The sequence below is a fragment of the Pan troglodytes genome, chromosome 5 (assembly GCF_028858775.2).
Source record: "Pan troglodytes isolate AG18354 chromosome 5, NHGRI_mPanTro3-v2.0_pri, whole genome shotgun sequence".
In the NCBI taxonomy this organism is placed as follows: Eukaryota; Metazoa; Chordata; class Mammalia; order Primates; family Hominidae; genus Pan; species Pan troglodytes.
In genome coordinates this window covers 118361010-118376687 of record NC_072403.2, presented here as the reverse complement: position 1 = coordinate 118376687, position 15678 = coordinate 118361010, and the positions used below count along the sequence as shown (strand labels likewise).

The 15678-nt window shown below is 39.0% G+C and overlaps 1 protein-coding gene across 2 annotated transcripts in view; it reads right to left on the bottom strand.

Moving 5' to 3' along the window:
- Positions 1 to 15678, bottom strand: part of CRYBG1 (crystallin beta-gamma domain containing 1) — a 211108-nt gene that overhangs the window by 108224 nt on the left and 87206 nt on the right. For both annotated transcript variants that reach the window (XR_010158132.1, XM_518660.8), the window contains exon 2: positions 13096 to 13234. Coding sequence is in view for 1 of the 2 variants with exons in the window: in XM_518660.8 (XP_518660.7) it covers positions 13096 to 13234 (139 nt within the window). In the remaining variant the exon portion in view is untranslated. The remainder of the gene's footprint in view (positions 1 to 13095; positions 13235 to 15678) is intronic.

Here is a 15678-nt window from a genome sequence, read left to right as displayed (position 1 = left end):
ATAAGTGCCATTTTAAAATAAAATAGAAAAGCAAAGAAGATGTTTTAAGGGTGTTTTTTATTTTTATGATGCATATTGTCATTTTGTAAAATATCTGAACAAATTCAATATTTTGAATTAACATATATATTTTGGTGAAATATCACTTAATTCTCTAAACTCTTTGAAGTTAATTCGCGGAAGAAGTATTCTGATATTCTTTTTAGTTATTTGAGGCAAAGGTTATGAGCGAAAGCTAAGGGCAAAATCCTCTGCACTGGTTTTAATGGTACTGTCATCACTAGGGAAATGCTTTAAATTAGAAGTTATAGCATCAATGCTCAGAACAGTCCCTAATTCTCTCATTTTCTAAGTTGGAAATCTTCATTTTGAGATTCTAATGAAACAAAATCAAATAGGAAAAAGTTTCTCATTATTTAGGGATCTTATTCCATGAATAGCATGTTGACTTTCAGATTTTCTTTTTTTTTTTTTTTTTTTTTTTTGAGACAAAGTCTCACTCTGTCGCCCAGGCTGAAATGCAGTGGCACAATCTTGGCTCACTGCAACCTCTGCCTCCCGGGTTCAAGCAATTCTCCTGCCTCAGCCTCCCAAGTAGCTGGGATTACAGGTGTGCACCAACACGCCCAGCTAATTTTTTGTATTTTTAGTAGAGATGGGTTTCATCATGTTGGTCAGGCTGGTCTTGAACTCCTGACCTTGTGATCCGCCCGCCTTGGCCTCCCAAAGTGCTGGGATTACAGGTGTGAGCCACTGCGCCTGGCCAGCTTTTAGATTTCTAAGATCTTTGTTTGAAGTCAAGAAGGGCGTTCGATTAGACAGGTCCAGTGTCTACGGAGAAGACCCAGGTTGCCTTGTAGCTGTTCATGCTGGTTGTGTTTGTCACACTGAGAGCTGTCCCACAACCACAAGTTGTCACAAAGGCTCTAAGCATTTAAATTACAGTTGTCCATTTGTCCTCCACTCACACATTTTGGTTTTTCCCTATGTTTTTCCGGGGATTTTCTTTCATGTGACTGGTTGAAAATTATTTAAAATATCTACTGGTAACTGATAATTAACCAATAATTAGCCATGGACATGAATCTACACACAGTGACTTTTTGACCTCTCTGTAGCTGGTATTTGACTAAAGCTTCTAAAAGAGTCATTAGGCACAATGGCAGAGTGACATCAAAGGTCCACTAACAGAAAATGAGAGTAAAATCAGTAGTCATGGGAATAAACAGAATAATTAAAATACTAAATCCCTTTCCTGCAGTCTTAAATGCAAGAAACAACTAAAGGCTTTATCTGACTGATATGCTCAACAAACTGCCAACATCAAATGTTTTATTCCATCTCCAACTGTCACTTCAGCATTCAGATGTTTTTCAAAAGTGTGCTTCATACACACACATATCTATACACATACAAACACATATATTTAAAATCAATTACCTGTTTCATTAAATTATGAGTTATATGATAATCAGCACCCTGAGACGGAAAATAAAGAATAGATCATAAGTTTAAAGGGCATGCTTTTTCCTAGAACACATTACAAAACTAGGGTGACAAACATTCTACACATTCCATCCAATAGCTTCAAAGGCATCATGTGCAAAACAAAGCAAATGTATACTATTACAAGTAGAGAAGAGAAGGAAAAACAAGCATCAAAGGTGAGTTCAGGCTGGTGGTGATGGCCACCTCCCACTTTACAAAGTAGGACAGAAGTTGTTTTTTTTTTTTTTTTCCTGCCTCAGGTTCATTTGTACGAATAGCACAGGACAGAAGATTTAATACTAAAACAGCACACTGGCTTGTTTTGTTTTTTAGAGACAGGGTCTTTCTCTATCACCCAGGCTGGAGCGTACTGGTGCCATCCTAGCTGACTGCAACCTTGAACTCTCTGGCTCAAGAGATCCTCCCACCTGAGCCTCCCAAATAGCTAGGACTACAGGCATGGGCCACCTTGCCTAGCTAATTTTTAAGTTTTTTTGTAGAGATAGGGTCTTGCTTATTGCCCAGGCTGGTCTCAAACTCCTGGCCTCAAGCAATCCTCCCGCTTTGGTTTCCCAAACTGCTGGGATTACAGGTGTGAGCCACTGAGCCTGTCCACATTAGCTTTTACAAACAGGAATTGGGGATAATGAGTAAAGTCTGGGTTAAGACCTTGATTCGCCACTCAATCTTAAGACAACATCACCTGTCAAGTCCAGTATACACAAAGCAATTATGAGCTGTTGATGCAGAATCTTAAACTAATTATTCCACTTCTCAAAGCATCTTTGTGATTTATTACCATATGATTCAAATAAGAACTTGGTATGCTGCAAATGAGCCCAGCCCAAAGGAAAGTGGCTTTTGAGAGAATATAAACTAGCTTGTTTCTTTCTCTAGCATTAGAGGTTCTGAAAAACTTGGTGTAAGGGCTAAGTCTCAGAGAACGTAACCCAGCAGGAACTACTTTTACTTACTTTGCTAGTTAAACTCTAACCAGCTGCAAAAACACTGTTTAAAACTCAGAAAAGGCCGGGCGCGGTGGCTCACGCCTGTAATCCCAGCACTTTGGGAGGCCGAGGTGGGCGGATCACGAGGTCAGGAGATCGAGACCACGGTGAAACCCTGTCTCTACTAAAAATACAAAAAATTAGCCGGGCATGGTGGCGGGCGCCTGTAGTCCCAGCTACTCGGGAGGCTGAGGCGGGAGAATGGCGTGAACCCGGGAGGCGGAGCTTGCAGTGAGCGGAGATCGCGCCACTGCACTCCAGCCTGGGCGACAGAGCGAGACTCCGTCTCAAAAAAAAACAAAAAACAAAAACAAACAAAAAACTTCAGAAAAAAAAGAATAGCTAAATGAGTATCTTGATAGACAGTTGCCAGGATATTTTCAAATATATGAGACTGAAATACTTAGTTAGCCTTGCATAATAGTAATACATGCTGATTCACAGTCATCAATACTCAAACATCACTAAAGAAATATTGGACAAATCAATGCCTCAGAAGGATCTCCTCAGCAAGGACTTACCTCAAGATCCCGGTCATAGTACCTGTTTCTGGGATTTTCATATCTATTCCAGGAGTCAGGACGCCTATGCCGAGAGTCAATGTTCCTGCTGCGATTATTAGCACACCCATTGCACCTGCCACAGCCACACCCACAGCAGGTTGAACCCCCCATGGAGGCTCTGGATCGGATCAGCCTTCCGATTTTTCCCGAGAGAGAACAGGAAGTTTTGTAGGAGAGCTGGAGTGTCCGGAGCTACATGTGCACCCCAATATGGTGCCAATAGTCCCAAGTGAGTCACTGCAGCCAGTGGCCTTTTTTCTTGGCAATAGAAGGGAGTTCCCCCAGTGAGGGATTTCTGACCAAAACAAATATTCTATCACGATTAGGAAAGACCCTGTAACAACTCAAAAGAAGACAAACCCCCAAGTTTTCATCTCTCCAGTCAAAATGATGATAAGATCCTCTCTCAATGGCCTCAGAAACACAAGTGAGCATCTCTGGCCAGTGACTCCTCTTTATTATGAGGATGATGTCACCAGAGCTTTAATTTTCTCCTGTACTACATTTGCTGGAAGGAACTCAGCTTGAAATGTAAGGATGTCAGAGAACAATAACAGTAATTACCACTTATATAAAGCTTTGTATTTGCCCCATGGTTTAGAATCATTAGCAATTCCTTACATGGGCAGCTGGTCAGGGTGATTACCACTCAAGTATTCCTGGAGGAAAGTCACCTGTCTTGATTAGAGATGGAAATAGGATCCCAAAGGATTTAACTTAAATGCTTTCAGTTCCTGATGCTTTAAATCAAAGGCAATTGTAAATATTTTTTCATGTTAAGAGCAAGAAATTTACTTTAACAAAGGGATCAAAGGTCGGGCACGGTGGCTCACCCCTGTAATCCCAGCACTTTGGGAGGCTGAGGCAGGCATATCATGAGGTCAGGAGTTCAGGACCAGCCTAGCCAACATGGTGAAACCCTGTCTCTACTGGAAATACAAAAATTAGCTGGGCGCGGTGGCAGGTGCCTGTAATTCCAGCTAATCTGGAGGCTGAAGCAAGAGAATCACTTGAACCTGGGAGGCAGAGGTTGCAGTGAGCCAAGACCTAGCCACTGCAATCCAGCCTGGGCAACAGAGTGAGACTGTCTCAAGAAACCAAACCAAAACAAAACAACAAAACAAAGGGATTGAAAGTCGCAGGAGCAGAACTGGAGTGAGTGACAGGGAGGAGCATTTCAGTTACTCTTCTGAGACCTTCATTTAGTTTCATTGCATATGAGTGACCACAAAACATGATTTCAAAAGCCCCACTCCTGCTCCCCATCTCTGGATATCCTCTCTAGAGTAAGGGCAGGGCAGCGTTCTGGGTTTCTCATTACAATTTTTCCCCCCTCACAATTCCCCACCCCCATAAACACACAACAAATTTAAACCCTGACTGGATAACGGAACACTAAGATATTTTCCAAAAAAATTACAAAGAAGATAAAAATGTCCCATATAAAAATATAATTTTGATCAGCTCTGAATACCAATGATTATCACTTTAGCACACTATCTTCAGCAAGGTAAACAACGCAATACAAAAGTGAGCAAAGAATATGAAAGGATAATTCAATGAAGAAATAATACAAGTGGCCAATAAGTGTACAAAAGAGCTCAGACTGGCTGGGCGTGGTGGCTCACGCCTGTAATCCCAGCACTTTGGGAGGCCGAGGCGGGCGGATCACGAGGTCAGGAGATCAAGACCATCCTGGCTAACATGGTGAAACCCCGTCTCTACTAAAAATACAAAAAAAAATTAGCCGGGCGTGGTGGCGGGCGCCTGTAGTCCCAGCTACTCGGGAGGCTGAGGCAGGAGAATGGCGTGACCCCGGGAGGCAGAGCTTCCAGCCTGGGCGACTCTGTCTCAAACAAACAAACAAACAAAAACAAAAGAGCTCAGACTCATTCTTAGTTGAAGAACTGCAAATTTAAACAATGAGGTACCAACAGGTTGGCAAAATGAAAATATTAATATATATAACATTCATAAAGTGGTGGGAAAATAGACTTATTTACTGTTGGAAGTGTAAGTTGATAAACCTTTTTCAACGGACAATTTGATAGTATCTATTACATTTTTAAATATGCAAGCTTTTGATTCAGCAATTCCACTTCTAGGGAATTTATCCCGCAAAAATAACTGACCAAAAAAAGCATAGAGATGGTGTTGTTTATAAAAGAAAAAAAATGTAGAAGCAACTCAAATGTTCACAAATAAAGAGTGGTAAACTATGTGATAGTACATCCATCATATTCTACATGTGGAACACTACTCAGCAATTCTAAAGAGGCATTTTTATAGAGACTGACATGGGAAGATGATCACAAAGATTTCTCAGTTAAAAAAAAAAAAAAAACCCACAAATGGACTAACTCTGTTTAGTCCATTTAGACTATTTTCTCTCCTTACCCTGAGAGGCATACCAAAATAGTTACCTCTCAGGGTGAGGAAAGAATTTACGTCTTTATTTTATGAGTTTAGTATTCTTGGAATTTTTTTTTGCAGCAAGCTAATATAATATTTAGAAGAGAAATAACAAATATATTACCATGTTCTTCTTAAAAAACACCCTACAACAGATAAAGCCTTCTAATTTGAGTTAATACAGGAAATGGACTGGCTGCTGTATATTTATATGTTTATTTATACATATGTAAATAAAGAGCACCCATAGTCAGTGCCTCAAAGAAAACAACACATTACTTGTGGTAGAAAGCAAAACACATCACTCACTGAGCTTTCCTGTTACATCCTGGTGACCATAATACCTTCAAATGGAAACATCACAAATAAATATAGATAACCTGGATTTTTCCAAAGCTGGCTATACATAGGCAACCAATCTTTTTCATACAATATAAGATATCTAGCTTTTATGAGATATAGTGTGCCATGAGATATGGTGTCCCAGTCTTTAATGCCATACTTAGGATACCAAAGCAACGTCCTCCAGCCTGGAGAATGCCCAACTTGTGAACCTGTGTGTGTACGGAAAGGCAGCTCTTGCTTGCTGCACTCAGTAATATCGGGTTTTTCTGGGGACAATGAACTGCTTCCTATGCCACTGTGCTCTGTGTTCACCTGCATCTTGGCACCTCCACGTCCCATGTGCGGGAGGAGAAGGGTGGTATCATGCTCTGGAAACTACCTTATTCTCTTTCTGCCGCACGCAGCAGGCTTATGTGTTTGTATTTGGTGAGATTTCCTGCTCTAACTTCAAAAGCCTAAACAAAAGTAAAATTCATACTAGAACTGAAATACTGTGCATTTGTTACAGCAGTATTTTCTACTTTTTAAAAAACTGTGAATATATGCATTTCATTCATGAAAAAAAATTTATAAATAATGTTCCAGTCATACAAATGCAGTCTGATCCTTAGGGCTTCCTAGTCTGACAAGGAAGGAGACTTGTAAATCAGTACAATAAGTACTGAGTTCAAGGTACATTCAAGGTAAGTGGCAACACAGGGGAAAATAAACAACTTAAGGAGCTGTTTGAGCAGGATCTTAAAGGACGAGTAGAAGACTGCAGCTGCATAAAAAATGGAAAAACTTTGTAGGCATGGGAAAGAGTCTGTGCAAAAAGAGTAGAATGGCCCAGTAAGGTAACTTGGAAACAATAGTAGCCTTCTGACAATGCAATCAGGATTGTTTGCATAGTTTACAGCACATCAGAAAATCATTAACAATTAGACATGGATACCTAAACCATTTCAATTTAACTTTAGTCACAATACAACTTAAACCACTCCTCCGTCTTCAGAAAATTTCTGCATAGGCAATACTTTCACATAGCTCAAAAATAAAAGTATTAAAAAGTACACAGTAAAAGGCTTGTGTTTCCTACATTTATTTCCCCCACCCTTATCACCTTACCACATGTAATTATTATTAGTTTTTAATGTATATTTCCATAGTTTATTAATGTATCTACATATATATGTATACACACACTATTCCCCGTTTTGCACAAAATATAACATGCTATATACATTGCTCTCTATTTTCCATTTTTTCCCCTAAGTGTATTTGACCTTTTAGATCAGCACTGATAGAGCACAGAGGGACTCCTACAACGCAGACACTATGGAAAGGCGGAGAGATTTAAGCTAGGTACTAGATCTACCCATGTGGATAGAACAGGTTCCAGAGTGGGGTGGGGTGAAATGATGGCAAGATCTGACTGCTGATGAAAGCAGAGATTTGGGACAAGGTAGGTCCAAGGGCTCAGCAATCTCTAATCACACCAGATGGCACAAGTCATTTAAAATGACATCCCAATAGAAGTGCTGGGGTGTCCAGATGGATGACACTAGTAAGTCCTTTAAGTAAGTCACTATGGAGAAGTTCTAACCTTAGGTAGTGCTACGGTTTAAATATTTGTGCCCTACAAAAGTCATGTGGAAATTTAAACCCCAATGTGGCAATATTGAGAGGTGGGGCCTTTAAGAGGTGATTGGGTCATGAGGACTCTGCCCTTACGAATGGACTAATTCATTGATGGATTAATGAACTAATGAGTTAATGGGTTAATAAATTATCATGGGAGGGGAACCGGTGGCATTAAAAGAAAAGGCAGAGAGACCTGAGCTAGCACATTAGCATGTTCGGTCACCTCTCCAAGTAATACTCTATACTGCCCTGGGACTCTGTAGAGAGTCCCTACCAGCAAGAAGGCTCTCACCAGATGTGGCCCCTTGACCTTGGATGTAGCCTCCAGAATTGTAAGAAATGAATTCCTTTTTCTTATAAATTAACCCATTTTAGATATTATTTAATAAGCAACAGAAAATAGACTAAAACAGTTAGTAAACATCCTAATGGCAGGGTTGTGGGTTGTACCTCAAGATCTGGGGAGGTCTTACTTCTTGTAGGATGATTTGAGAACTGTGCTTGGTGAGATTAGCAGCCTAGGTGACTTGAGACACAATGTGAGTGCCCAGTGATAATGTTGATGTATTATGTGTCCTAGGCCAGCCCAACAGTGGAGGAGTCACAACATATGGCCCAGGGGATGGAGCAGGTTTGGGGTGAGGTCAATGAGTCTGAGGCCCCTTAAATACTTTATATTTTGGTTTTGGTTTAGTCTAAGAAACAAGGTGAGATTGGGTATTGGGCACTGAGAGAAACACCAGTGGACCTTTGTGGAACAGGCATAAAGAGAAAGAAGAGGAAATAACAGGAGTTAGAAGAGAAATGAAACAGAGGGATAGATCACCTCTCAAAGTGACCACTTACCTGGGAAACATGGAAAACGAAAGGATTAGAAAATGTTTTTTCCTCTCTGCTACCTCAACCAATGTTTGTTGAACTGAATTGCTCTGCTTATTGACTAAATTAGAATAACCAGGCCAGAAACTGGCAAACATACTACCTCTATAATTGTAAGATTAACTGGGCAATGAAAAATGCTGTTAAGGCCAGGTGTAGTGGCTCACACCTGTAATCCCAGCACTTTGGGAGGCTGAGGCAGGCAGATTATTTGAGGTTAGGAGTTCAAGACCAGCCTGGCCAATATGGTGAAACCCCATCACTACTAAAAATACAAAAAAAAAATAGCTGGGCATGGTGGCACATGCCTGTTATCCTAGCTAGCAGGGAGGCTGAGGCAGCAGAATTGTTTGAACCTGGGAGGCAGAGGTTGCAATAAGCCAAGATCACACCACTTCACTCCAGCCTGGGCGACAGAGTGAGACTCCGTCTCAAAAAACAAAAACAAAAACAAGCTGTCAAAAACAATAGTGGTTAGAACCACTGAGATAGTTGAGAATAAAGCAGATACTTCTTTGTTTTGGATGATTTGGGAGCATCACAATCTCAAGAGTGAGATTAAAGATTCACAGATGTTTCCTGAATGATGGGGCAGACAAGCATCACCAAGAACTAAGATTCAGACAAGTGACTTATAAAGGAGCAGCAGTGATTTAGCAATAGTCTATAGATTAGAGTTACTTTTGTTTTGAGGGGGAAGGAGAGGCTTAATTTTCTTCCTAAAAAGTACACACACAAACTTCTACACATGCACACACATGCACTAGTAGAAAATGGGAAACAGCAGCTTTATTCAGGCCACCAAGAAGGAAAAGATCCAAACGGTTAAAGCAAAAAACCTTTTTTTGCTTGAATTAATAAAATAATTACTGTTTATTCCATTTTACTTGTTTGAATGTGAGGCGAGAATAATTGAAAATATGACAATTTAATTTATAATCACTATAGTCACATATAATTTCTAGATGAAAATAAGTGATTAGAATTCAAGGAGGATTAAAATATTTTTATACTAGAAATCATTGAAATTCTCATTAAGGCAAGTACTCTCTTTGAAGATATTATATTTTAATTAATAATACATTACTCAATATTCTTGTTCCTTTTTTTTTTAAAGAAACACTTTAATTCATAAAGGGTATCTCTTCATGTCCTGGAAATACCTCCTCATAGTGGAATCAAGACATTTTCACTTCCAAAATGAGTTAAGCAATAAATATAACATAATAAATATAAGTAGATATATGAAAATAAATACAAAAAACACATAATAATCTACAATGTTAATTCACTCTTATACGCAAAGAGTTATCCAATTCGTGTTTGTCACATAATACATGATATGTTTTTATTTAATGATACCACTTTCTTATGCTTTTCTCTTGTGAAAAAAATGGTCTGTTAGAAATATAAATATTTTAAATAAACATACCTTCTACGCTAAAGCCAACTAAATATTTAATGCAATTGTTTAAAGGAAAACTTGTTTTGTATAAATAAATATACAATCCCTGATGATTTTTCTTACTTAAGATTTAAATTCTAGCAATATTCTAATTTGTAGTTACACTTTTTCCTGTAGTTGTTGTATATGTAAATTTGAGAGGCAATATTGTATTTGTAACTATAAATCCGTATTTGTTTATACAAGCAGGTATAGTAAATAAATGTCTTTTTCTTAAAGCTAGTCAAGTGAAGCAGTGGGAGTGGAGAAGGAACAAAGAAATCTGTAACTGGTTGTGATCAATTAGTTATAAACACCACTGCACTCGGACCAGCATGTTTTCTAATTTAATTGAAAGATTCAATACAATATTGTCTACTTTAAGAAATGTTGTTACAACGTGTTAAAAATAATATACAAATACAATAACATAGAACATATGGAACAGTTATAAAAATGGGTAAATTCTGGTTGTTTTGGAAAATGTAAATTGCTTAGCTATAATACAAATTAAAAATGTGAGCGTTAGTTTGAATAAATAGATATAATTTATTCTGCCTGGGAAAGAAGGTCATTGGTGGTCCTTGATATAACTCCCTCCGCAAACCTGCTGAATCTTGCAGGAAATGCTCAGGCTCACTGGGGAGAGTGGATTCAGAGAAGGGTAATTTGGAATGTATGGGAGGTGCCCCTGGCACCCTAGAACTCACTGTGAATATAAACTACCCAGAATCTAAATGGAGTCAACATTTGTTTCCCAGTAATATTGGCCAGGGAGGTGGTAGTGGGGTGTGTGTGTGGGTGGGTAGGTGGGGTCTTGCACTTCTGAGCTAATGGTTCAGTAAATCTCTCAGCCATGATCTCAAGAGACAGAGTTGAAAACACATCAGTGGGGAAGAGAAAGGCTGTTGTACTGCCTCTTGCCTCCTCCCGGCCCTGGTATGATATGCAGAGTGAGAAAGATTAAGACAGCCAGGGCCTAAGAGAGCAAGGGTGAAATGAGAGAGGGGAGAAGGGATGATGGAGATGGGGAGAGAGGGAGACAACAGGCAGATGGTAAGTGGCTCCCAGAGCCAGTTCTTCTGTTGTAGAGATTTTGAGCCTCTCTGAGGTGGAGGGTGTGGTACAGTGAGTAGAGAGTAGAGACAGCGCCTGGCTGACCCCATTCCAGTGACACTTAGAGACAGGGTCGCCTGAACCACACTCTGCCTCTCCTTGCTCTCTCAAGTTCCTGCCCTTCTTCTCCCTGCTCCGGCTCCATCCCTACACTGGGATCCCAGTTCATCTGCGGCTTCAAGCCTCCGCCTCTCCCAGGTATACCAACTGGCCTCCTTCCTTCCCTGACATTTTTGGCTTGGCCTTGGGGCTGCTCCTGTGGGTAGCCCAATGCCCAGAGCTTTTTGCAAGGGAGGCCACAACAGACCCTTCCTTGCCACCTACCTCAAGGAACTTATTTTTTGCCTAAATTCTGAACACTGCCATGAATTGTTTCCTGGACTTCAGCAGACATTATAGGATATGTAATTGCATTATGCTCCAATAATTATTTTTGTTTTATGTTATAAAAGGCATACTTACTGAAGGACAAATATAGGAAACAACTTGAAACTCTGGCTAGGGCCAATGCCTGGGTTTATCAGGGTTTTTTTTCCCCTAGTCATAAATTATTTCTTATAAAGAGAAAAGAATAAAATGTGAAACCAACTTGAAAGTAAGTATAAAGTACGGTAAGCCAGTTTACTTAATTTTTTAAATTTAAATTTGGTTTTAAAATTCAATATCTTATAAAATGTTTTATATTTCTGGTACCCTTATTGATATTATGCTATTTTGAGTTACAAAGCATTCTGTATTGAATTTCACTACCTACTTTTGTCATGTTCTAATGAAATATAAAATATAAGCTAATAATCTCTTCATGTCCTTTTTACTGCTTTTCATCACTAAGTAAGCTTTAACGTTTTTTTAATTGTGGTAAAATACACATTAACAAAATCTACCATCTTAACCATTTTTAACTATACAGAACTATGCAGATCAATATATTAACTACACTAACGGTAGTTTAAGTACATTCATATTGTTGTACAGCCAATCTCCAGAACTCTTTCTATCTCATGCTAAGTAATTTTTTAAACCATTAATATATGGTATTACTAAAGCAAATGTCTTTTGGGATGGAGGAGAGCATTTCTTTCATGACAAATATATTTCACTATTAACCCTCATTGATCTTATAATAAGTTATAACAAGAAATGTATTATACAACCTTCAGGCCTGGCAGCTAAACTAGCTCTCACTCACCCTGTGACTAAAGATATCATTCTACTTTCCCATCCTGCAGACAAGTAAGTGCATGAGTAATGTCTTTCCACAAGTGAAGGAATGCAGTTAACATGAGTACATTTCTCTATCTCCCACCTTGGAGAAAACTTTTCTTTTAAGGCAATATAATTAAGTCAGAACTTTCTGTACAAGCATCTAGATATTAAGAAGTAACTATTGATAAAATAACTGAAAATGCCTTACAGTAGAAAAAAGCATAAGTGCTTTTTATAGGAAAGAACAATTAATTCCAAATATTGACATCATATTAATCTGTATGTCTTTGCATTAAAGCCCAGTTTGTATAAAAGAAAAAAGCGTGCGCAAAAGGCACCTACAAGGAGGAAGACACCTGAAGGCAGCAAAAAGCAAAGAGTCAAGTTCATTTATTAAGCTTATTCTTTTTTTTTTTTTTTTTTGAGACAGTCTCACTCTGTCACTCAGGCTGGAGTGCAGTGGCATGATCTCAGCTCACCACAACCTCCACCTCCTGGGTTTAAGCGATTCTCCTGCCTCAGCCTCCTGAATACATGGGATTACAGGTGCCCGTCACCACAGCCAGCTAATTTTTTTGTATTTTTTTTTTTTTTTTTTTTAGTAAAGTCTGGGTTTCATCATGTTGGTCAGGCTGGTCTCAAACTCCTGACCTCAAGTGATCCGCCTGCCTCTGCCTCCCAAAATGCTGGGATTACAGGCGTGAGCCACCAGGCCCGGCCAAGCTCATTCTTTATTATCATGGTGCTTTGATATATAATGTTATATATGATATATATAATAATTATATAAAAATAGATTACATAATAAATTATTATATTGTTAAATATAATTATATAGAAAATTACAGAATATGTATTATATAACATATATTACATATGATATATATAATTTATGATATACAATATATACCATTACTGTTAAGTATATGTTTCTTAGACAGGCTATCTTACAGTGCTTTAACTCTTTAAAGGGTTTATTCTTGGGAGTCAAACATTAGAAATGAAGCATTACCTTTTTAAATATTCCAGACTCTAGAAGTAAGGAACCAAGCGCCTCACTGGTGGTGTGGAAGAACTGGGATTCCCCACAGTGCAGTGGAAATTCCTGGGAGTCTCGAACCACATATTTTCCATCTACTACATCCAAAGCTCTGCAAAGAACGGAACCACAGTCATGTCAATACGCTATGAACAATGCCAAAATCTCAAGAAACCCAAAGGCATATTTCTCCATGTATTAATATATTTCCAGTCAGCCCAAATAATGAATCATTCTTCAAAACCTACACGGTGTTGTAGATAATTTGGTGCTCTCATAGCACATTTATAAATAAACCTGGATGACTTCACCCTGTGCCTAACTGAATTCTTTTAAATCCTATGCAGAAAACAAGTTAGAGATAGATAGAGGTAGACAGAAACTAGATGGAGAGACAGATTTTGGCATGAAAGCAATCCAATTTCATTTTCCAGTTTCCTGGTTGTTCTATGTCATGGCTTTTAAGAAATAACAAAAAGAAATTTGTAAGTTTCCTGAACACTGGAAATAAAGTGGGAACTGAATCCCAGTTAGAGAAACAATCTAGACTATGCCAGGAAATGGGAACTGTTCCTAGGATTATAATATTTATCAGATTCAAAAGGAATGGAAACTAATAAAGGCAGAAAGAATGTTTTACAGACTCTGATGGTTGCCTACCCCAAAGCCATTCCCTTTATTCAACCCTTCACTGTTCTCCCACCTCCCCCATACACACTGCCTTTGCTAATAATCCTAAATTTGTTCAGCAATTCATCCTCCATATGCCTCAGAGAAAGCTGCTCCCAGCCCCAGTAGTCAGTCAGGATTGCTCTAACCCTGGTGTCCAGTTTCCCTCACCAGTAATTGATTTAGGCAAATGCCCATATGTAACTGTCTTGCTGATATTACCACATTGATTGATGTCTCCCTGACCCTCTAAAATGTTCATACTTTGCCCTGTTTCTCTGGCCCAGTCCTGACCAATGGGATGTGAGAGGCGTCTGCTGAAGAAATGGGGGAAAAGGTCTTCTACAAGAAGAAAAAGTTTCCCTTTCCTGCAGGCCAGTGTCATGCCTGCATGTGATGAATATGATAGAACATCTTGGGACCATGTGCAGGATTAGCCTAAGGAGACTAGATTGAGGAAAAAGCAGAGAGGAAATACCTATCTCTTGATTTCTTGAAATGAGAAGCAGAATTACCTATCTCTGGAGTTCTTGTTGTGTTATTTAACAAACGTCCTATTCTTCAAGCCATTTTGACTTGGGTATTCTTTGTTGTCTGCAGTTGAGCATCATACCTGATCCAAGGTTTGGTAGATTTTGTAAGCACAGGAATAAAGATGCCAGAGCAGAATGACAGCTTTGAATGAAGAATGCCAGTAAAGTAGAAAGAGAACTAAAAATGCAAGACCTCAGCATTTCGCAACAGAAACGGAAGCTTTTGTGGGATTTCTACAATGTTGCAAGGATATAAAGAGGAATAGAGCAAAGTGTTAACACTTTAGAAGGGCAGGAAGATCTAATCAATATGGTAATATCAGCAAGGGAGATATAGATGGGCATAATTTGTGGAACTCTATTGTGTACTTTTTTTTTTTTTTGAGACAGAGTCTCACTCTGTCACCAGGCTGGAGTGCAGTGGCATGATCTCAGCTCACTGCAACCTCCACCTCCCGGGTTCAAGTGATGCTCCTGCCTCAGCAGCTGGGATTACAGGCATGTGCCACCACACCCAGCTAATTTTTTTGTATTTTTAGTGGAGACAGGGTTTCACCATATTAGCCAGGCTAATCTCGAACTCCTGACCTTAAGTGAGCCACCTGCCTCAGCCTCCCAAAGTGCCGGGATTACAGGTGTGAGCCACTGTGCCTGGCCCCTGTACATACTTTTTTAAAAAGTCACTATTGTTTGCATTATATAAAATGTAAAGGTACATTAGCAGCAATATATTTCTTTTTGTTTTTCCTTTAGTTTCATACTATGAAAGTAATACTTGTGTACAGTAAAGACAATATATTATGCCATATATAAACACATATAAAAATACATTTCTAACTGTGAGGCTAATATCTTCTTAGGAATTTAAATACGGTATTTTTGAAGAGAAAGAGAAACACATATAGCTCAGGAGAATTTAAGTAACAACTGAAAAATACCTTAAAGTTGAAATGCTGTCATCGTCTCACCATGAATGTGTCTTACATCAAGACCTATTTTTATTAATTGTTCCAGTACCCTAAGTTAGTGTTCACCTTGTCCTTCTGCTCACAAATATGCCAAAGAAGTAGCAAACAAGAGAAGACTCCTAGGACTTGAAAGCTTATTCCAACTGCTGTGGACTTACACATTGTCAGCCATTCAAGTACTAACCAGGCCCGACCCTGCTTAGCTTCTGACATCAGACAAGATCAGGTGCATTTAGGGTGGTGTGGCCATAGATTAGACTTACACATTGTGAAAAGTCAACCACAAATGTTAGGCAGTCTGCTCCCCTTAATATTTTTCCTTTTTGGAAAAACATATGTGCCCATTGACTGACTCCAAGTGACAACAGAGATAAAAGCAATCTACC